At 39.0% G+C, this 24,274-nt stretch overlaps 1 protein-coding gene across 2 annotated transcripts in view; it reads right to left on the bottom strand.

The window, feature by feature from the left end:
- The window catches only part of VPS50 (VPS50 subunit of EARP/GARPII complex), a 125,422-nt gene that overhangs the window by 17,950 nt on the left and 83,198 nt on the right, over window positions 1–24,274 (bottom strand). For both annotated transcript variants that reach the window (XM_054991497.1, XM_054991496.1), the window contains exons 21-22: window positions 17,620–17,741; window positions 13,624–13,704 (exon numbers count right to left, since the gene is read on the bottom strand). In XM_054991497.1, the coding sequence (XP_054847472.1) occupies window positions 13,624–13,704; window positions 17,620–17,741 (203 nt within the window). The remainder of the gene's footprint in view (window positions 1–13,623; window positions 13,705–17,619; window positions 17,742–24,274) is intronic.

Below are 24,274 nucleotides of genomic sequence, written 5' to 3' on the forward strand. Positions count from 1 at the left end.
TCATTCTCAGGGAATCACAATTCAGGGCTGTACGTGAATCACTGATAAGATTCTTCACCCTGGTTCACACTCACAAGAGAATGAGGTGGCAATGCCCTTGGACAGCAGAATGAACTGTAACCACTAGAGATGGCAGGTGGTGGGTTCCAACTCTGTGAATGGTCCTTCATATAAAATAATCTATGCATGTTGAGTAGCACAGACGGTGCTGCTCTTGGTTGTATTGGCTCTGGTTTTTTATCTGCATGGTGTTTTTAACATAGGGAAGCCTTCCAAAACATGTTCTTCCACTTGCAAACTGAAGTGGTGCAGTCCATCTAATACTGCGGATCTCTGCCACCTTACTTCCCTTCATGTGCTAACTGTGCCTAAGAATAGTCCCTGATGAGGGGATGTCTTCACCTCCTACTCTACTTTCTGCATGAACAGAGGAACTATTAAGGCCACAATGGTTAACATGCAAACACCTTCTGAGAAGGCAATTTAGTGCTGCAACGTTTCACAAAATAAACCTGCTAATGCAACTTCTTTTTGCCTCACTGGAAGGCCTTCTATGCTGGGCTGTCCCTACGGACTTCTTCGTCCCTGATTCTAAACATGGTTCCAGAGTCTAGATCAAAAAATCCACAAAACCGCTTCATGAACAGATAGAGGGGATCTTTCTACAAACTTGGTTTGCAGTAAAATCTGAAAAGTAAAGAAAATGGTCAGGGTGATTTTAAAAACTCCCAAAGCTGTTTAACTTAAGGAAAACTTGAGATCCTACGATGCTACATCATAAGACATCAGCCACTTAGGGAGCTACCTAGTGTAAGGAAGTTGCTGGTTAAATCCAGTGTTCTAGTAAGGACAGCTGGACTTTCGTTCAGTGTTGTAAGTGTTTTCAGGCTCTGGCCTAACTTCAAAATGTGTTGGCTAAACTTATCAACAACACCTGCAGAGCAGTCTTTTGAGTGCCTCAGTAATTCGACCTTGGGAGGCTGTTTTCAGAGAAGCTCCACGTTTACTCCCTAGATTTTCTCATAGCTGAAATGCTAATTAACAGCTTGGCCCTGATTGGCTCTTGTGTTGCTGGGTTTTGTACTGAGTTCTAGAAAAGATGGCTGTCAGGCAGCTCACCCAGTCCTCTTCTCTATTTTTCCACCTCGGGACATTCTTATGCCATACCATCCAGGCATGAAGGGGGCATGCATTCTACCAGATGGGAAAGATGAACAACAAATGGATGCCAACCAGAGATACTTAAGGTAGCAAAATCTTAAGTTTTTGGGTAGGCAGACTTTTAGATAGCAACAGTAAGGTTTTCTTGTTTTATGTCTGTTGCCTGTATATGAGCACTTTATTGCTTTTGCAACACTCCTTAAAGGTAATAAATATAATTTTCAATTAAACTGAGTCTGGAATTCATGACTTGGGTGTGGGTACATCCCAGAACAAACCCAGAGATTGGAAAGCCAAGTAAACGGAAGTGTGTCCCACCTGCTTGATTGCTGGAGTAGCTGTGTTCAGCGCCCAGAATTAGGAGGCTTGGGGCAGCTATCCCTTCACCTAGCACTGCTAGTAAATAATGCCAGGGTGGGCCGGGGTGTGTGTGTGTGTGACCTGTGGCGTGTGGTAGAGAGAAGAAGCCAAGTGGGAAAGAAAAGAGCTAGTAGTAGTTGCTGAGAGGAAGCCACAACTACCGAATTTAACAGCAGGATCTGTAGCACTGTAATGATTTTCTGTTTGTTTTTATACCTTTGCACCTTTAATCCAGCTCCTCCTTACTTTACCTAAAACTTATCTCTCAGGATCTGCCACTAAAGGCGTTTGCCTTAGACCTCCTCAGTTTAACTGCTAGTATAGGAAGGCTTGTTATAGATGACAGTTCGACAGAACAGTCAGCATGTGAGGTTATGAGGGGAAAAGGGGATCTTTCTTGCTTAAACAGAATTTATATATAAGGACATAAGTTTGATGAAGAGTTTTGATAAGTGTATTGATTTCAGAATAGTTCTTAAGCTTGGTGGTTTGAAAAACAATTGTATCTTCTTAAAGGTATATTCAGACTCAGTTATACGGAGTTAATTTCCACACAGGTCTTCACTAACAGAACAGACTTACAGAATTACAATACCCACCTGATGTGGTAAGAAAAGAGATAGGCAAAGCCAAAATGACACCAAGGATAACCTGCTACGAGCCAGGCCCAAGCGAAACAACAACAGAACACCACTGTGGTCACATACAGCTCTCAGCTCAAACCAATTCAATGCATCATCAATGATCAATGCATCATCAATGACCTATGCTGGACAATGATACTTTTCTCTCACAAGCGGAGATAAACTTTTTCTGGCCCACAGACAGCCCCTAACTTTAAGCAACTTCTCACTCTTAATAATGTACTTCCCAACAGAGACATGGACTCTGGGACCAGAGCCTGCGATAAACCAAGATGCCAACTCTGTCCCCATATTTACTCTGACCAGCATTATCACTGGACCTAACAACACCAGCTATACCATCTCAGGTTCATTCACTTGTTCATCTTCCAATGTTATATATGATATCCAGTGTCACCAGTGCCTTCCTACTCTCTATATTGGACAAACAGGTCAGTCTCTACACAAAAGAATAAACAGACGTAAATCTGACATTAGAAATGACAACATTCAATAATTAGCGTGAGAACATTTTAATCTTCCAGGACATACTATTGCTGACCGAAAAGTAGCTATCCTCAAACAGAGAAACTTTAAGAGAAGATTACAACATGAGATTGATGAAATGGAGTTCATTGACAAATTCAGAAAAATGGACACACACACCCGGGCTGAATAGAGGTTTAGGATTCTTATCTCACTACAGATGCTAATTTCTGCTCTAACCAAGCTGCACTGTACCAATTGTACCTTTAGATCTTGACATCTTCCTTTGCTACGCCCCTCCCATCAGATCATGCTGCATTGCACCTTTACATCCTTATGTGCTGCCCTAGCAACAGAGTCCCAAGATGGAAGGTTGACAGGATGCAGAAAAAGAACGAAATGTATCAAGTCAGACTTTTGCACCCCCACCATGTAAGACTCCTGAACAAAATAACCAGCCTTTGGCCAAGCGTGCAAGGGAAATATATGAACTCTCTGGCCCTTGATGACATTTTGGTTCTTTAGGATACAGCTCTGTACTTTTATGGATATACATATAAGAAAAGCATTATTTTAAGACAACAAAGGCAGCTAGGCACTAGAAAAGCCTCCTATTATACTAGTAGTGTTTGAGCTTTAAAAGCACCCAAAAAAAAGGAAAGATGTCATTCTGTCTCTCAAGTATTTGCTGCATTCAAAGGAGAGATTTTCTTGCTCCATTTTCCCCTTCATTGAACAGGAAAACACGATGGACCTTTGAGCAACTGTCAGATTTACAGGTGTCATTCAGAGAAAAAAAGCACCACATCTCAACAGCTTTTGTACAGTGTTTTTCCTTATAATTAGAAAAACAGAAGAGAGTTCACTGATATTTCGATAAAGGCTTTCAGACAGTGTAAGATTGTCCAGTGGAGACACGAACAGATTTGAAGAGGAACAACTTTCAAAGTCAAGTAAACATCTCCCGACCATCTTATATGCAAAATAACTACATTCAGGAACGCAACATGGTACGCTCTGTCTTTGACCAACATGTTGAAACAAAATGTAAATGTCTGGAATTAACGGCTTGTAAAAAAAGAAAACCTAACAATGGAGACAATGATGGATTGCTATACTCACCAGAGTAAAACAAAGAATGTGATCTGTTTATTTAAATGTTTCTAGCCTTTCCTTTGTAGTCTTCAAGACATATATGGCCATATAAAAATTATTGCTGAATAATAAAACACAGTAAAATAAAAAAAACATCAATCACAAAAAAGAAACTTGCAACAATGCTCCATGAATTGTCAATGTGAGTGCAAAGACTACTACTTCCTCAGCTGACCTATCTCAGATTCTTCTTTCTTCAGTCTTTCTCTAAGTCCTACTGCCAAATCACAGAATTCTTTTCTTAAGACAAGATTTCTGCTGATGTTGTCCCATATTCTGCATCTCTTTTGGTTGCCATCACCACAATCAACCAGCTGTCATTCACTATGGTGGTGATAGAGAGTTCCCTCAAGTCATAGCGGATTTATGACAATCCCTGGTAGGGTTTTCATTACAAGAGACTACCAGAGGTGGTTTGTCATTGCCTGCCTCTGCAACCTTGGCTTTCGTTGGAAGTCTCCCATCAAATTACTAACTAAAGTCGACCCTGCTTCTGAGATCTGACAAGATCAGGCCCACCTGGGCTATCCAGGTCAGGGCTCATTCACTACGACTCACTAAAATATCAGCACCTAGGCTCTGGGTAGACCCTTTCAGACACCAATATCTCAGGAAGGCCATCTGTCCCTAGGCAGTGGGGGAGAGATAGGAAGCAGCAGCTCTAAGGAATTTTTCTAATTTCTAGGTAGAATGAACTGGGAGAAGGCAGATCCTTTAGAATAAAACCAGCACTTTGAATTGGGTCAAGTAACCAACGGGGAGTGAAAGAAGAGATTGCAACACTAGAATTGTATGTTCCATGTGGCTCATTCTAATCAATATTTCAGTCATTACATTCTGGAGCCAATGTAGTTTCCAAGCACTTTTCAAAGGAAACCTCATTAAAACGCATTCCAGTAGTCTCAGTACCAACAGAATATTCACCTACTCTCACCCATATTGGAAATGATTAGGTACAAGTCTGACCAACTTCACCACCGCTCACACAGGTCTGTATTCTGAATTTACCAGGGATTTTAAAAAGAGACCTATTCTAGCTCTATTAAATGTCATTGTGACCTGAAAGATACCTTTTACATCTATTAAGCTATTATAATAAACTGTGTTAACCATTCTTAATCTTGAAAGAGTATCCAACAAACTGCAACCCTCAAGGTCAAAATGCTTGAGCGTTCTCACTTATTAATACAAGGTTAATTTGTTAAAACTACTGGGGTATGGATGATGATTGTTCAGGTTCTACAACCCTTAAAGAATTCTATTAATAAATACATTTAAGCCAACCCGTGGCAATTTACATAAAACAAGGGAGTCATTTAACCAGTCAACCTGAAGAGGCCAGATTCTTAGCTCAATCTTTATTAAGCCATTTTAAATGTGCATACATTTGAAAAGAGCATATGTCAATAAAAAGGGGTTTCCCCCTTAATGTGGTAAGGCTGTCAGAACTGGATTGCTACATTATATATAACCAGGAAATAATGAACAAAGCAAAAAGTAAAGGTATTTTGCAAAGTATACCCAGATATTTGCAGAAAGTTAATGGATGTTGATTTAAAATCTTACACAACCCCAAGTTTCTTGATTCAATAATGCTTTTTTGAATATGATAAAATAAAATGCAGGCCGATCCTATGCAAATTTAATCTGAAGCTGAGTCCTATTAAGTTCCATAGTACTTATCTCCAAATAAGCCTGCACAGGATTGCAGCCATGCAGTCCAAACCTATACTTAGTCAGACGTAACACTGCAGGGACACCTGCAAAGAGTTGCACTCTGTGGAAAGTCTTCATTAATCCCTTTTCTCACACGATTTCAAATGATATATATTGCTCTTATAACAAGCTTCCATCTAAATATGAAAAAATACTGCTTGTTACTTTTCAAAAAATATAATTATATTCAGCCTGATAATCTAAAATTTCATGTACACGTTCTCAAAGTGCATATTCTGTGTATGCATACACTTGAATGCAAAGCCATTAAAGAATAGGAGCACTGGTATGTTATCTACTCTCACCCCCTTCAAAGTGATGGATGATATTAATTATATTTTATTCACCAACTAATGTTTTCCTTGGGCAAGGGCAGTTTTGCACACCAAAATATGTCTTATTCTTCTATTGCCCTTACAATACAAAGTGCCTCTGAATTGACTATAAAATAATTCACAAGGGGGGAAAGTCTATACAACGTTTACAAGGATTCTTTTCACTGAGAACAATGGCCATAACTTGATTTCACAGAAGAAAATGGCAAGTGATCTGTCTATACAGGCTAGTACTAGAATCAAGCTAGTATTAGAATCAGTACAAGACATGGATTTAGAAGACCTGTGTTAGAGTTCTTCTTCAACTGGTGACTTAAGGAATACTCAGGTTAACAGTTGATGATTCTGTCACAGAGTTGGTTTATTTGTCCAAACTATTTTTTTCCATAATGTATTCTAATGGATTTTATCCCATTTATTTCCCAATGGTGATCATATCATGAGACTTTGTTCTGCAAATAGATGACATGCATCTATATTAATTTCTAAACAACATTATCAACTGTCCCAAGTTATAAACGAGATTGGACTCAAGATCGCTATCTGTTTAATGCAGATCGTCATTTGACATTTTTGCTACTAGCAGAATTACTTTAAAAACTGGCCTTTTCCAAAGTAAAATTAGCCTTATTAAATTTAATGGCACCATTCACAGTCCACCCTGGGCAGGAAGTGACCCAAAAGACACTTGGTCAGAACTGAATAACTGAATGCCATTTCATTTCATTTATATGTGACCTGTCTCCCCAGTGAGGACCCAAAGTAGCTTACATCATTCTACTCGCCTCCACTTTTCTATTTTATCTGATATTAGCAACTTCCTCCAGTAATCTTACATGATTTAAGTTACCTATAATAAAAACAAAGTAAATCAACAAATAAGATTTCTGAGAGAGAGAGAGAGAGAGAGAGAGAGAGAGAGAGAGAGAGAGAGAGAGAGAGAGAGAGAGAGCTTAGACAAATCTTTTCCCTTTCTATGCCTTTGAGAGTTCCTTTTCTCTGACAAGCCACATTGATTACCTATTAACAACTTTCATTTAGTATAGTTTCAAGAATGAAATAGTGTACGCACACACTGAAACACAGTGTTTTTGGATTTAGTACAGGACACTCAGGGAACTAAAAATCTTGGTAAAAAGATCTAAATAATGTAACTATCAAATAGAAGCACTTAGCAGCAAGATTATTCTTGGGCAAATTGCAGGAATGTGGGATACACTTGACTAGACAAGATTTTTTTTAAAATCCACAATCAATTGAATTAACAAAAGGGCATGCTCAGATGGTCACTTCCAAAATGCAAGGCTGAACTAGATATTAACATATCCATGCATCTCACACTAAAGCAGGGATGAAGGGAACTAAACCCCTACACACTTTTCCTCCAGCCTGGCATCAGAGGAAGATTGGAAGAAAGATGCTGACAGCAAGAGAACACAGTGCAGCAAGATAGCAGAGAGAAATTGTTTTGCTCCCCTTAGCCTCATATTCCTGCTTTAGATATGATTACAACAGATATACATGGTCACAATCCCAACCCCCAAATTAGATCCTATCTGATTTGGCTTTAATCACAAAGGAGTATATAGAATGTTAAATGCACCCAGATAACTTAAAAAAATAGTTTAAAGATCAAATTCGCATCAAATATCTGCAGGTAGGTGCAATTTACTGATCTTTCCTAAGAAATCCATCTGGGTTTTCAATGCTGAAGCATATTGTCCCATTCTTGGATTATTCCAAAAACACACCCATGAAAAAATACACAAAACCATCATTTAAGGTAGACAAAAACATTCCAGGATTCCTAACAAATCTATGTTGCTAAGATCCATAAATTCCCTAGCTCCTTCTATCCATGTCTTTATGAGGAAAATGGTAGCTGTCCACAGGATCTGCCATAGAGTCTGTTATTCTTTTCCTGCTAGATTGAAGTACCATTTGTGCCCACCCTTTCTGAATTCATTTGTTTAATTCATTCCCAGCAGAATCAGGGAATGAGAAATAATCAGAATATTCCAACTTCTACTCCATACAGGTTGAAGCCAAAGGTTTTGATTTGCTGATGGTACAGCCTTCTTTCTACCAGTGGAGCACACCTCTTCCCCTGTAGAACACTCCTTGCACCAGAAGAATGTCCCACCACTACAGGACCAGAGCCTTTGGATTCAACCCATGGTTTCCACAGATAAATGTTTCTGAATAATTTCAGCAGTTGACAGTGATAAACCTGGTTGCTTATTCCATCCCATTATTTATCAGAGGAGAAACATAACCGTAAATGCATATAATTTAGAAGGGAATACACTATATTGCTGCGGCATCAAGAAAGTTCAAGAACCACCCTGGTAGTTGTCAATAAAACAGCAAAACAAAAACACCCAATCAGCAGCTACCAAATACTTCCCTTGGAAGCTAATCCATACCATAACGACAGAGATAGGCGGAAGGGGACAGCCTTATGTCTGAAGGGATTACCTATTAAGGAGTCAGTTTTACCATTTCATATATAAATCCAGACTTTCTATTATTGATAAACCTACAGGATTTGAGGAAAGTACCCAAAACAAAACAAACAACAAAAAAGAATACAGTCTTATACATAACATGGGATGCATTGACGTGCCATTTCTATCCATCAAACATTTCCCAAGGATGGTCTCCAGCCTGCTTTTCTACAGACCATTTTGCATTGTTTACTCAGATTTTCTTACAGAAAAAATAAGCACTGGCTCCAGCTCTGATTTACAAGTGAAATGCATCCAGAAACAAATAATACTTCAAGTATCCAGGGATGTGCATGCAATGAAATTTTGGGAAATATCCTGTTGATGATGTGTAATACATAAGCAGCTCGACCCTAAAGGAACTCCAGCTGTCGCTTTAGGCCACACGTTGCCCATAACATTACCATTGCACGCAAAGCACCAGGAAAGCTGCTAGATATGAAATTAGTTCATTTGCAGATATTAAAGGACAGATGTTTGGCAACTGTGAAACTGAAGATCAATCCCCTGGACCAATGGTTATGGGAAGCTATGCAGGATGGCATTAATAGGAATCTGTTTACTCTTATACTAATGAAAATGATTTTCATAGAGGACTTAGAGTTGAAAATATATAATACTGAATTGACAAGCTGGACATTCAGCACCACCAGTGGATGTTATAACTCATCTTCTGGAAGACTGTCAAGCTAGCAGCAGAAGACCAAGGTTCAAGTCAAGCAGCACCTTAAAGACCAACTAGATTTCCAAGGTATGAGCTTTCTGACTCTCAAAAGCTCACACCTTGGAAATCTAGTTGGTCTTTAAGGTACTAATGGACTCAAACTTTGCTCTTCTACTGCAGACCAACATGCCTACCTGCCTGAAACAAGCTAGCAGTATCACATAAACTGCAATTTATTTTAATTACCCCTGCCTCCAAGGGGCTTGTAGTTGTACTATAGTCTATTTCACCCTCACAAGCATCCTGTGATATAGGCTTGGTTGAGGGAGAGAACTAGTCCACAGACATTTTCTTTTGAGCCCTACTACTACTTTGTTTGCCTCTAACTAGAAACGCAATTATGCAGAGCAGATTGTTGAATTTTTATACATAAAAGTTTCACAAATTAATATTACATAATGACTCTACAATGAAAGTGTGGGTATCTGTGGAGAGGAGCATTCTTAGACATTTCCTAGAACTTCATAGAACGTTCCAATACAAATTTGTTCAGAGAATCAATCCAGTTTGATACAGGCTACCTTTGTGATAAAAGCTTTAATTTAACATCTGCTTTTTTTCTATTCAGATTCTTGTATTGTTATAACTTCTACAGAGCACAGAACACTTCCCAACAGAATATTAAAAGTGGAACTTATATCTGATGCAAATGATCCTATTCGTTGCTTTATCTATCCAAAGTAAGGTTTTATATAGAATTTTTGTTGAATTTTTAAATTCCATCCTGATGTTTTGAGGAAGTAAAATGTGAATATAGACCAAAATTATCATATATTAAAAACTGGTATAACTTGACTGCAAGAGTTCTTACAGTATTCAAAGGCTATGCCGGTATGGCCTTTGACAAATGTCTAACAAAAAGCTCTATTCATGTGGATCACACAGTGGTATAATAAAAAGATATCACATTTAATAGCAAAAGGTTGTAGAAGTTGAAGCATTAAGGACTATGAAGTACAAAGGAACAGTTCTCCTACTTCCCAACTACCATCTAGATGGGCAACTGTGGCCTCCAAACGACCAGTGGTCTTTTATCAAAGTTTTGAAACATGTGTATATGTTGCTCTTGTGTGGGTTTTTGCACTGCCACAAATGTAATCTTCCAGTGATCATATCCCAACAAGTGTCCACTCTTCATGTTCTTCTAATCTGTGCTAACATTATACTACTTGATGGCACCGCTTCTAGGAAGAGCCAACTAGTCTCCTCCCATTTAAGATACATTTAAATAAAAAACAGTGTTCTGAACATGCCCCCTCTTTCTATCCCAGAAGATTTAAATCTAATGAGTAATAAAGCACCAGCGAATTGGAATCTGGAGAAAGCTAAAGCAGTAATTTGACTCCATGCCCACAGGACAGTTTGAAAGAACTGTGGTATGGTTCCAAGTTACGTTCACTCTCTAATTGTAAGACCAGAGATTCTTCAGATAATTCTGACCCATTCCAAAGACACCCACTACTGTACTGTCATATGCCTTTATTATTTTGATAAATATGTAACTGTACCATGCCAAAAATGTCTCATGAGGCAATTAATTTTAATAATTGAAAGTGTTGTTAGCTGGATGTTAAAACAACTACCAGTTACCTTATACACCACACCCCCAAAATTCAAAGAGGTAACAATCACTAAGAGCATTGGACAGCTCAGAGAAGGGCTCCAGTGTCAACCTCTGACAACACTATTCCTCTTGAATGGCATTGTTGTGCAGCCCTGATTCAGTCTCCTGCTCCTAACATCTACCTGGCATCAGTAGAAGCTATAAAACAATGAAGCTCCCAAGGAACCTTATGAAGCTTCTCAGAAGCTGAAAAAGGACACAAGAAGTCTGGCAGAACATGATGCTGAACTTGTAATTGTCCTGCCTGGCAGAGAGGGGAGCAGGCAAGAACCTGTAAAATGTCTCCTGCTGGCTTTACCAAATTATAGAATCTCACATGTAGAAGACAAAACCACATGACCAATAATGTCAATTCATGTAATATTGTGAAATTACATTCCAAAAATGTACAGCAAAGATCCATCTGAATGAAAACGTATAATAACTGGGATACAAATATCCTGCAAAACTTGGTTGTTAATGCAGGGCTGCTCCAGAACACCTTAAAATCCTCACCTACAGTTGATGGAACAGGCCCGGAGGAAATCTCTCCTAAAGGCTTAAGAGACAAGTAGTATAAGAACTAAAGTCTGTGCAGGGCCAGCCCTCTGATGCAAAGTAGGCCAGGATTACATACCCTGTATTTTTGCAGACATCCCAGTATGGGACCAATGGATGTTTGTATCAAGGAAAAGTTAGATGGGGAGGGGAGGGAGCCTGAAAGCAGTGTACATCTGACTAGGTGACAAGAGAATGCAGCATCAGCTCAAATTCCTAGACCTTTCTGGATGAAACAGTCTGATGGATATAGTGGGATAAATCACTGACCTCTACAGGAGCCCAATGAGATCAGAATGCTAAGGAACAGCATCATCTGGGGATTGACAATATCCTAAGAAAAAATGGTTTCCTGGTCATGGTACCTCATTAAGAAGTTGAAAATGATAGTTGGGGATTGGCAATTAAGTTATTTAGGAGTGCGTCTGAAAGAAGTAAGGGAGAGGACCCTCAGGCATAATATCTCTGACCTCCTCCCCAGGATTCAGAGCAGTGTTTCTCAGTGTTTATTCCACAATTTCTCAGAGCTACATAGAATAAATAAAATTTCTGAAATACTGCAAAAAAAACCCCCAAGTATACCACAAAATTTCAGTGTTATTAAGTTTATGCTTGTGCATGTGTGTATATCTATATACATATAGCAGCTATTTACAATTAAATTTAATTTAGCAGTAATTGAAACACACTCTTTGCCATGAACTTTTTCTGGCCTGTAAACTTTTTCATTGATAAGAGGTTCCTCAGGACTTGAAAAATTAATTCAGGGGTTCCTCCATGAAAAAAAGGTTGGGAAACACTGACTTGGTTACAGGTCTTTGACAAAAGAACTGCCATATTACACAATTATTTCACCATCTACCATTAATTTGGGCAGAATATGTCTCCACTCTGGGAGCTTAATATAGTTATACATAAAAGGCAAGCATTAGTTCAAAAGGGTATAAACATCGACTTGGTACATGCTCCTATTATATACTTATTTGAATGTCTGGCTCACTTGAGCCTCTGTTCCATAAACTCTGGTATGCCAATACACAAAGTTCTGGGATTTCAACCGTTTTTGAAAATTTCCACATCACATCAAGATTTCACTTAAGCAAGACACATACCTACTAAGTGGCTAAGTCTTCACATTCCACCTTAGAACCAAAGCTTATTATCAGAGGCAATGAATATCACAATTATGCATAGGTAAGCAGAGGGACCAGACAATTTAAATTTGTTTGAATTATTCCACTCTATCAGAGAGAGTTTGACTTGCTGATGAAAACATTATGCTAAGATTACTTGTGATGCTGAAAATATAAGAAAGAAATGTAGAGGTGAAAGTACTTATTACCCTCTGTTCCCATCATTGATGTAATTCAGATCTTATTACAAGAAGAAATTTATTAAACAATTATGAAAATTTAGAATGCATATGATATCACATCTTATATAAAAACAACAATATCCCTTCCATGAGACAGGCTAACAGGGACAATTGATCAGAATATAAATTCTGTGTGGAACAAACTCCCTGAGGGTTTTAATAAACAATATTTCCTCTACCATTACCTTCTATCTTACTCCTGCTATCCCAAATGTGATTCTGTGACAAATTTGTGCCTATATTCCTCTTCAATATTTCAGTAAATTGTGTCAAATAAGGTGTTTTAAAAACAATGTTGATATATGATGGTTTAAAATTATCAGGTAAAATATGGACTGTAGGTAGAAAGCTTTTTAATATAAGCTTCAGCACAGATTTCTATTTCGGTCTTAGTTGCAATAGCTTTTATTTTAAGAGCGTAATTCAGATTAATGGCAGAAAAACTGGAATTTGAGTCAAGTGAGCTCTGATCAGCACCAAGGATTTCAGAACAGTACAAAGCACCTCCTATACGATGGATTCTCCTTTGTTGAGAATGTAAAGGACAGATGTAAAGTTACATGAAATCTGAGTAACATAGGAATTGTGAAGAATTAGTTCACTTATCATAGGGGTGTCACATATATTCTTTTTTAAAGATTTGAGTCCAGCAGCACCTTAAAGACCAACAAGATTTTCAGGGCATAAGCTTTCGTGAATCAAAGCTCTCTTCATCAGATACAGCACTTGGTATCTGACAACGGGAACTTGATTGTCAAAATCCTATACCGGGGCAAACTTGTTATTTAAAGTGCTACTCGACTTGAATCTTGCTGTTCTACTGCAGACTAACACAGCTAACCGCCTGAAATATTCTTTTTAAAGTCATTCTTGAAATTAAGCTTTCGGGGCAAAAAGAAAATTTCTTTCACACTTACTGTTTCAACTATAAAAAGAGGGTGATAAAATTATCCAGAGTAGCATCAAATGCTGAGCAAGTTTCCCTTCCTTGATCAGTTTAGACAAAGCCCTGTGACTTACCACATCGATCAGACTTTCCTGAATTCTGTTCAGAGTGGTGCGAAGTCTGCTGCTGCTGAGTCCCAGTCCTGTTGATTCAAACTGGAAATAAGAATGAATTCTAAATTTGTGTAGAAGAGTACCAACACATCAAAGGAAGTTTGCAAACTGCTCCTATCCACCATGACAATGCACAAAAGCTCCTGGCGGCATTGTAGCCGAAACGAACATAGAAACAAAAATAATGTCAATAGTTACATGCAAGTGACCCAAGCCACCCGCTGTACTGGGAGGATTGAACGCTAGAATCTTTTATAGTCCTTCAAAATGATTTTGGTGGGACACAGGAAAACCATCAATTTTGTAATACAGCAGATATTTCTGCCAAGTTAAAAACTGATCTAATGCCAATCAGAATGAATATATAAATAACCAATTATATATATGAACAGAACAAAGTGCTTTGCTGTCACAGTTTATTCAAGACCCCAAACATGGCCCAGTTTTCAAGTGCGTGTTTATTGACATACTTCAACTGTATCAGTGAATTTACCAGCTGCAGCAATTGCTTCTTATCCATTTTTATACTCAGTGGAAATGATACAGGCTCAAATAGAATTGCTTGATTAATAAAACTACATCATGATAAGAGTACTGAAATATACCTGCATTAACAAGGTCACTTTGGTTACATTACTAAGATTCTAGCATACATTTCAAATGAGGAATATATTTTTTAGTTTAGGAACAGGTGTTGCTTTGATTCAAATAAAATATAACAACCTTTCCTATTTTTAAAAGTGTCATTCAAAACCACAATATTTTGGGGCATAAACTAAGCTAGTCCTTTTAATGTTCCATCACCACATAGTGGCTAAAATAAAGAAACAGACTTGATTACTTTAAAGTGCGTCATTTTAAACAGAATACAACTGTTAAGCACAACACCTGCTATTATGCAGAGAAATGAATACTGAAGAGTGCTTACATTACCACTGTTTCTTGGCAGCATAAACACAAGTTGCTTTTAGTGAACAAAATGTCCTCAGAAAACCCACTAATTTCTTTTGGTTTACACTTATCTTTGAAATTCCCAAAGATTCCCTCCTTATTTTGGTGCGGCTGGCATTTTTAAAAGGGCAAGTGCCCAGACTTAAGGTACCCAGCAGGTCATCTCAGCCCAGATTGCCTCAAGTATCTGAGGATGTAGTTGAATTTATCTAACTCATGGGTTCGATCCTACAAAACAGTAAATGGATCCAGTTCACGGGAGTTTGCAGGCCTCCTGTTTCTGTTGCACCCACTCGACCATTTACCCAAAGCTGCTCCTAAGGCTCAGGGTACCCTTAGGAACACTATGGGATGCAGCGCAGAGCTTCAACCAAAAAGAAGAATTGGCAGAAATCATCCCCTTCCCCTTCTTTTGAATCACATTAAAAATTATGTTTTTTTCTAATAAGGTGGCAGAAAGAATAACAAATTTAATTTTGAAATGACGTTGACTCTTATTTTCTCTTTGTATTCTTTCATTAAAACATTGACTTAAATGTTGACTAATGGCTAAATTAAAATATAACAGGAAGTAATAATACAACACTCTCTGTGTTTAGTTTAGGACAGTGAGTTGAATCCAGCACAAAATTTCTGCTTGGACTAGAGCTGCTGCGCAAACAGAAATGCAAGGAAAAAACTGTGGTAGCCTCCTGCATTAAGCCAAACTTGTATCCAAACGTGCAAGTCTGCTTGTGCAAGATCTGCTGCTGCTAAGTTCTGAGCACTCTAGGGAGGAAACTGCTAGGTGTTGCCCAAGGTCTTGAGTAAGTGGACCTGCACTAAGTCCGTTTATGTTTCCATTTGCGCACCGCTGGATCTGAGCCAGTGTTGGAGTATTAAATGGAGTACAGCACTGTGTTACTGAAAATTTAGAGGTCAGTGTCTTCCACAGTTTTAGCGAACTGAAACTTTTAAGAGCGTCCAACTGAACCTCCTGAGGAAGAATAGAAAAAAAATATTGTGTAATATTATACATAGGCATGGTGAAAGAGCCTTCAAGTAAAGCACCAAAGTATCAAATTTTACAAGACAACAGAAGATCTATGATCAGATCTTCAGAAGTGGTTTTTGGTTTTGGTTTTGTTTAGTTAAAAGCAACTTCGGGGAGGTCCAAATCAGATAAGAGCTAGAGTAGGAGAGATTACAGGCAGATAGTAGGATGGTAAAGGGTTAATCCTTCCATGTGTTTTCCCTGCGTCCACATACACACCCAGGATTAGTATCCCCAATTCAATTCAGAAACATATTCCCTCACATATTCCCTTTTTTCTGTGGGGTTTTAACCGTGGATCTCCCACTCTGTCATTTAAATTGGGCTTGTTTGGACTTCTTGATTAAAAGATGTTAAAAGATATTTCATAATATGCCCGAAGATATCTCCCAGAACATGATACTGAGAGAACGCTACTCCTCAACAGATTAATGCATGTATCAAAAGAGATAAAATGGACTATAAATATTCATCCTGGAAGGGACAATTCTTAATTTGCTGCTATGATGCAAGTAGTGCAGAAACAGTTGTGAATTTAGAGTAATGCAAAGAAGCTTCATGGCAAAAAAAATGAAACAAAATGGCAATAGTGCTGTTTAGTTTCACACAAGTTCAGGGTGACCCACCAAGCCTAATGTAATCAAAGAGACATGTATGATCTGCACACAGAGAGAGTTCCTGCGATCAAAGGCAAAAACAGGAACCTCAACAAGAGGTCCTATTGGCTCACCGTACATGGCTGACGGGTATATTCTGATAAAAGGTCTCCGGTCTAAAGCACATAGTAAATAACTTGAACTCATGCAAAGTTGTTTTAAAACTTCAGAGAATATCACATCACCTTTATAAGAAATCTGAACTAAATCCACATACTTTCTGTAATTCAATTATTTCCTATTTATCCTAAAGAAAGCCAACAAAAAGGCACGCTAAGTAGTTGCGTTATTCAACTACTATGCATTTCTCTGCCTAGCACTCCTCTATAAACAACCAAGTCTCAATATATCACTCCCTCCAAAAAGAACATGCTGTGCATGTGTGCATCTGTCAAGCAGATAAATTACTGATTTTGAATCTTATTCTGTTAAGGTTCATCACGCAGTTGATTTATACTGTATTGATTTTGCAATCACTATAACATGGGAAATATCCTTCATTTGTTTATATTGATGTCCTCAAGACATCCTTAGAAGATTTAGAAGTCTTAAATTATTTATGCTGAGCATGGTGCAGATGAAAGCCAGCTGAAGTCATACTACTTGGTCTGCGGAAGGTTCACTGAGAGATGCTAAGAACCACACAAGTGCTTTCTATACTCCTCTGCGTTTGTATCTTAAAATAGCCAAGAGACCTGCTGACAATCCATCACATATACCCTATTAAAACTAGGATAACAAAAACAGTGCTGTTCCCTCTGCAACTTATGCCACGACTCTAGAGCCAATGTCAAAACAGGCTTATTTTTAAATTACTGAAACAATGCAATGGGAATTTTATCAGACTATAAAGCATACCCAACAAGCCTCCATGATCCAAATAGTTCTTTTGTCTGTTCTTGAGCACAGCTGACCTAGGAAAAGTAGTTCTCCTAGTCTATTAAGTCTCACTATGACACACTGTGAGAACTCCGTCCTGAGTTAAAGTAATATCATGTTTGAAAAACTCAATGAAATACAATTAATTCTTCTAGCATGGTTTCACCCTTTTCCTGTGCCTATATATCATCAGCCAGGTGCTTGTTATTCCTCAGTCTTCAGATTCGCTTCCCAACTCTTCAATTTGTATCCCACCTCAAAAATCTGTTGACCTCATAATCACTGGACCTCAATAGTAATTTACTATTCCTGCTTTCCTATCATCTTCCCTTCACCCTTCATCAAGCATTATGTTGGCCTTTCAAGAAAAATAATAGTCATGGCTTGCCTACACCCATGCACCCCACAAACTAATTAAATGGCAATATATTTACTTACTGTGTCATTTCGGCCAAAAAATGTATATATTGCATACAAGTAGTAGTCAAAAAGCTGGGACATGAAGTGGATCACATCAAAGGCAATTGGTTTTAAGATGTTCATCATCTGCATGTATTTGCCTTGAAAACAAAAGACAAGCCACAAAAGTTAAGATTCCCAAGACAAATTTCCCCATAATAAATATTAATGTGGTTGTTAAGTTTAAATACTAACTTCCGTGGCTACTCATTGTTTTACTCTTGAAGATTACAACAACTATAGGAATGATGAGCAAGTATACACTGAAAAGATACCAGCACTGGGGTGATCGTCTATGTGTGTGTGTGTGTGTGTTACACAAAAATCATCCTTGTCAATGTGACTGAGCCACTCATTCTTGGGGTAAAAGGCAGGTTTCCACCTCACTGCAACATTGTCTTGAAAAACATTTTTCTCTATAGGAATGAATGGCAGTCATAGGAGCAAAGAGGTACAGTCAAGGACTTGCTCTGATGACCACAGCAATTAAGACAAGCCTGTTCCTAACTGCATAGCTCCATTCTGGATTCTGTCTCTTTGTCACACTATGGGGTAGATCGACGTATAAACTTTGTGGAATTTAGAGCTTGAACATTCTGGCTTATGCATACTGAACACACAGCAAATTTGCCGAGAATATCATACTAATTTCTTTATTTACTTCATTTGTACCCTGACTTTCTCCCCAATGGGGGATCAAAGTGGCTTACATTCTCCTCTCCTCCACAACAACCTTATGAGGTAGGTAGGCTGAGAGAGTGTAACTCCCCTAGGTCATCCAGTGAGCTTCCAAACTAGAATGGTGATTCAAACCTAGGTCTCCCAGAGCCTAGTCCCAACACTTAACCACTACACCACACTGCCCAATTTGATGCAGTATCTTAGTTTCCATTAAAGATGGACAATCTCCTCTCCCAGTTCCTCTCTGAATTGTGCTCTGAAATTGTGCTCTATTCCTTTTGCTCATAACTCTTATAAGTATCCTTCTCCTTCTATCCCTGCCTTCCTCCCCCTCAGTACATTCTAGTGAACATACAATGCTATCCTAAGCAGAGTTACACTCCACTATGTCTACTGACCAATGGACTTGAGAAGGCTATAGCTCTGCTTACAACAGCATTGATAGTTCCCACGAGTCTTGACATTAAGGATATTCATGCGGGAGCTGTATTTTCAGGGAGCGCCAGGGCAGAGGTGAGCAGGGAGACTCTTCACTCCTCCTTGCTGGCTGGTTCATCCACCACTTCCACCTCCAGGCTGGCTAGCTCATCTACCATTACTTCCTGAATCTACAACAGGAGGAGGAGGAAGAGGTGGGAGGAGGAAGTGATCTCCAGTCCAACCGCAGAAGCTGAGCAAAAGAGATTTTGGGTCAAGTGGACCTTGTTGTAATACATCAGAGAATAATGAAGTGATAAAAGCTCTTCTCCAAGCTCAACAATGGAGAGGTTTAGCTGCATCTATAGTCACTGTACTATACTGTACACACCTGCACAAAATAACCCCACACTAGGACCAATTTGTAAAATAATTGTTTTCATGGCTCTGAGTCACTGATACATGGGCAAGTAAGAAAGACACAGAACAATCTTCAGGGCAAGAGAAGGGCAATAAAATACCCTTACTAGCTCTACTAATATTACCAAGTTCATCACAATGCAAAGTCTCTTTTGGTGCATGTCTAAGGAATTCCTTCTTTTCTGTTTTCTCTGGGTTAGCTTACAGAATACATTTTTGAACATCTGAGTAGTCCCAGCAATCCCTGGGAACACACCCATGTGAACAAATACACCATACAAACTAAGTGATCATGGACATATATACAAGCAAAAAAAATTACTATGGATTGCTACTGTAATCATGTAAGTAGGAGTAGAAGCCTATGCATGGCCAGGACCTCTTCAGAATACCAGGAAGCATTTTATTTAACTATTTTACCCTGCTTTGCTCCCACAGCGTCTTATCCTGAATCAAACAATTGGTCCATCAAGGTCAGTACAGCAGCTCCTCCTCTTTTATATCACCAACTACCCAAACCTTTTAACTGAAGATGCAGGGGACTGAACCTGAGACATCTGCATACCCAGCAGATATTCTACCACTGAGTCATGGCCCCTCCTGAAAAATGGCTTATTATTATTGTTATTGTTATATTTCTAGCCCACCCTTCCCGCAAGCAGGTTCAGAGCGAGGTACAGCAGTTATAAAAATATAATACAAATATTAAAACAATTCATAAAACAACAGTTCATCATAAAATCAACAAACAGACAATAACTGTCCCAAGATGGGGTCAATTCCAGATTCCTGCCCATCAAATTCCTGCTTACCAAATACAGCTCCCCTACCTCATGGGATTCCTTAATGTCAACTAATGTTTGTGCTCTGAGTTAAACTCTTTCCACATCCTGATGAAATATATTGTTTTGTTTCTGAGCAAACTCTGAATAAGGCTTGTGTGAAAGTGGCAAACTTCAGTGCCCTCAGCAGAATACTCAGCAAGAGAAAATACACAGAACATACAGTCAAAAGAGCTATCTAAATTAATTGTGTCACAGTGCAAAAAGCCCAGAAAAGAGCTTACAGTAAACAACAAAGTACTTGTGGTTTTTTTTTTTAAAAAATAGCAAACCATGTAGGAAAAAACTTTCCATATTAAATCCACTTTAAAGTAAGCATGTACAATTGTTGAAATGTTTTATTTAAAAATTATTTGTTTCTGTTGTATTTGTTACAAATGCATTCATTTTCATTATTGTATTTGTTTTAGTCCCACTTGTTTCAGTGGAAAAGCCCTCCTACATCTATCCATTTTCCACCACATGAACTGTGTTGGAGGTGGCACAGCTACTGCCAGTGCTGCTACACAGCCAGATTTTCCCAATGGGTGCATGTGTAAAGAATCTTTCTCCTACCCCTCTGGTGCCACATATGCTGTTCCAGAGATCCTGGGAAAAGTAGCTCTCAGAGTGACAGACACTCTAACATCAGGCATCTTAGAGACTACATGTCCCAAGATGCACCAAGGAACATGGGGAAGCAGAGGGAGGAAAAAAACTGATTTAACAGGCTACATGCCTGGCCAGCTACTACAAGTTCATTAAGTGAGGGGAAGAATGAAGAGAGGAAGAAAAGTGAGGGATTCTCATCTCTTCCCTTTGATCTTCTTGAACTTCTCATTAGGCTCCAGGGAAATTTCCAGGGAATAAATTAAAGGATGGCATTAGACTTTTTCAACATTGAAATTAATGAGGATTTTCAGGTATGTTTATTTTTCATTCACATGGAAATGAAGGACATCCTTCAAATACTTCTTTCTATTTGGAGAGGAAAGCTTTGATAATAATGTATGTGGAAAATTAGAGTTCCTCAATTGGCTTTCCATTTAAAAAAAAGGAAACATTATCGTACATCTTCTTGCCACTCTGACAGAGTGTGCTGTAGGCATGGAACAAAAACACAGCCATATATATAACTCATCCCCTATCTAATAATGGCCCTCCACATTCCCATTAGGGTTGCCAGTTGCCCGAGCAGTAATGTAACAGCTACAGCAGAACGCAGCACTTTCAGTGAGAAATAAGCAGACGCCTTCACTCGTAAAAGAAGGTTAGATTTCCCCAATATACTTTACTGAATAGTGGAAAAAAGAGGCACAACTCACTCACACTTCCACATAACACAAGAAGTTATCCTAAGTTATTTTATTTACCATCACTGCAGCATTGTACAGACTTTGGCCACCACACCCTATTAAAAAACAAATTTATTTTCTTTTTCCTAGATTGATAAACATGTACTCTGGGACATGTGATGCAGTTAAACAAAAGACATGAAAAGATGCTTTCATTTTCTTCTACAGAACATGTACTCACATTAAGGGGGACTGAAAGTCTTATGAAAAGCATTAAAGAAACTGAAGATTCTCATGTGTATTCTCTGAAATTAGGTTTTTTTATTAACGCACCCTGTACTGCTAAATGGTCTGCATTCTTCCTCTGCAACAAAACAAATCCTTTATTTACATGGGATATAGAATTCATGTATTATAGTCTAGAAAGGATGGATTTTTGAGGTGTCTCTTCAGCTGGTACATTTATGGAAAAGAAGGGGTAGAAGACAGCACTTGAGACTATGGGCAATAGAAGGCACTCTTCCCCTTAAATCTTGTCCCTGTAAAATCTTCTCTCTGTAGATGCCAAGAACATTTCTTTATCACTGCATCATTCTGCATCTTGACACCATTCACGTTCCAAGAACATTTCTTCTTCATTCCTTCCATAAATAATGCCAGTTTTTTTTTCAACTGTCCTCTCTAAAACTATTAAGCAACTTGTTTGCAGCGAACAGGTATCTAAAAAGGTATCGGACAGACAGTTCACCGACAACATAAGTGGTGTTGGGTTTTTTTAAAAAAAAGACAAAACTCCAAAGTGAAGTAGAGAACAATGTTTTCAGAAAAAGAAGACACATAAAAAGATAGTAAATCAATCACACCATTTCTCAATGCTTCCAACATGCAACAGGGGTTTTCATGAGATTCCATTATATGTTGGCTGCCTGAAGAATGAAACTTGTTTTCAGCTACCTTAGCATAGTTGCAAAATGATCTACCTTATTAATCTGCCTTCTTGGCAGCTTATTATTAGTCATACAATTGAACAAGCCATTGAAAACAAAATTGTGCTCTATAGCAAAAGATGGCAAAAATGGAATATTCAGTGAAGAAGTCTTGAGGCCAGCATGCCATTCTTTTGTAACCAAAGATTCCTCATTCATCCATTAGAAAACATTTCTTCCCACACCCCACCCCACCCCACTCTGCCAATACATTTGTAATGCACATCTTCTCTAGCGGCATGTCATCAGAAGAGTTCCCATCACCCTAGGCCCTTAATAAAGCTCCCATTTCATTTCTCTTCATGCCTGTCCAGCCAGAGAACCACCATATTCTGCAACCCAGTGCTCCATTCAAGCACAGGTGCCTTTCCCATTCATTTCTGTTTTACGGACATACCCAGAACTGGGGGCAGCAGTTAAGCACCTGAGAAACTACCTTCTCATGCAGCACTCTACATTTATCTTGTAGCAAGACCACTTTTGAACCATGCACTTTTCAAGGCTGCAATCCTATGTATAATTACTTGGGAGTAAGCAGCACTGAGGTCAATGATGCTAACTTTCAAGTAAGCTACTGGTACAGCATTCTTAGAAATATTTTTATCATCTTAACTGGTAAAGCTAAGGCACACTGTAACTAGCTATGTACAGTTAAATCCAGCAATTTAAAGAAATTTTATCTTTGTTATATTGTATATTTTGCCAAATGGTTAGGGATGGATTTACAACTACCCAAAAAATAAAATGCAAGCATTTATTAGTGTTTTCATATGCTCACGGGTAGGGCTGTGCACAGGTGGGGAGATTTGGTATTCCCACTTCAGGTTTACTTGAAGCGGGAAACTGATTTGGAATACCCCCCCAATCCGAAGTGGCCAGCCGCTTCTAATTCGGGGTTCGGGAATCGCTTCAGTATGTTCCATGAAGATTCGGAGCATACTGAAGCGAGGTGGGGAAACTCCACACCACCACCCACCACCCTCCCTGGGGCAACCCCTCTACCCCCCACCCAACCCTGGGGAGACCCCTCCAACCCCCACCCACTTACCTGGTGGCAGGAGGGTCATCAGCTTGGCGGCGGCAGCACAAGGCAGCGCGGCCTGGAGCCAGCTGGCTCCTCGGCCACCACTGCACCGCCGCCCAAGCCTGCAGGGTGGTGGGGAAGGCTGGAGCCACCTCCTCTGGCTCTTCCTGCCCCTCAAATGGCCGCAGCTTTCTCCGCCTCCTCCGGCCCTTCCTGCCCCTCAAATGGCCGCCGCGCTTGGGCGGCGGTGGCAGAGGAGCCAGCCCGGAGCCACCGCACGGTAGGTGGGGGGGGAGGTGCGGGGGTTGATGTTTAAAGGGCCCCAGAAGCTTTCCAAAGTATTTCTGAAGCTTGCCGAATCGGGTCTGCTTCAGGTATCTTTACCCGAAGAGAAACCCGAACAGCACAGCCCTACTCACTGGTAATGATTACATGTAACAGTTGAAATTTTTCATTGCAGTGGTTATAATCAGAAGTGAAAATAACAATCATGATGAGTTTATCACAAAAGAGTCATTTGAATCTTCTCTTATATGTGAAAAGGTGACAACAGAAAGAAATGAGTTTTTTTCTATAAGTTTGAAAGAAATTAAACAGCAATACACTATTTGCATAACAAACCATATAGTACCTTATACAAGTGTTGTTTTAGAGATGTACAGCTTTACAGTGTATCTGCAGAAAAGATTACGTAAGCCTACGTGCAATGGCAGAAGACTACATGGCATTCCAAAATTATTATTTTTTTTAGAAAATTTTTATTAGGTGAGAATATTAATATACAACTTTCAAATAGCATCTCATTATCCTTTCCCCCACCCTTTCCCTCCCCTCCTTTTCCAAGACTTCCAACAGCTTTCCAACCCTATAGCCTAATCTATTCCCAATCTGTCCCCTTTTTCTGTAACTCCTTATCTCATGTTTACTTACTCTTTTATTCAACTAAGCCCTATCTATTAACTTCAAAAATATTGTTATAAACTTAAAATC

This window comes from Eublepharis macularius, chromosome 11 (genome assembly GCF_028583425.1).
Source record: "Eublepharis macularius isolate TG4126 chromosome 11, MPM_Emac_v1.0, whole genome shotgun sequence".
In the NCBI taxonomy this organism is placed as follows: Eukaryota; Metazoa; Chordata; class Lepidosauria; order Squamata; family Eublepharidae; genus Eublepharis; species Eublepharis macularius.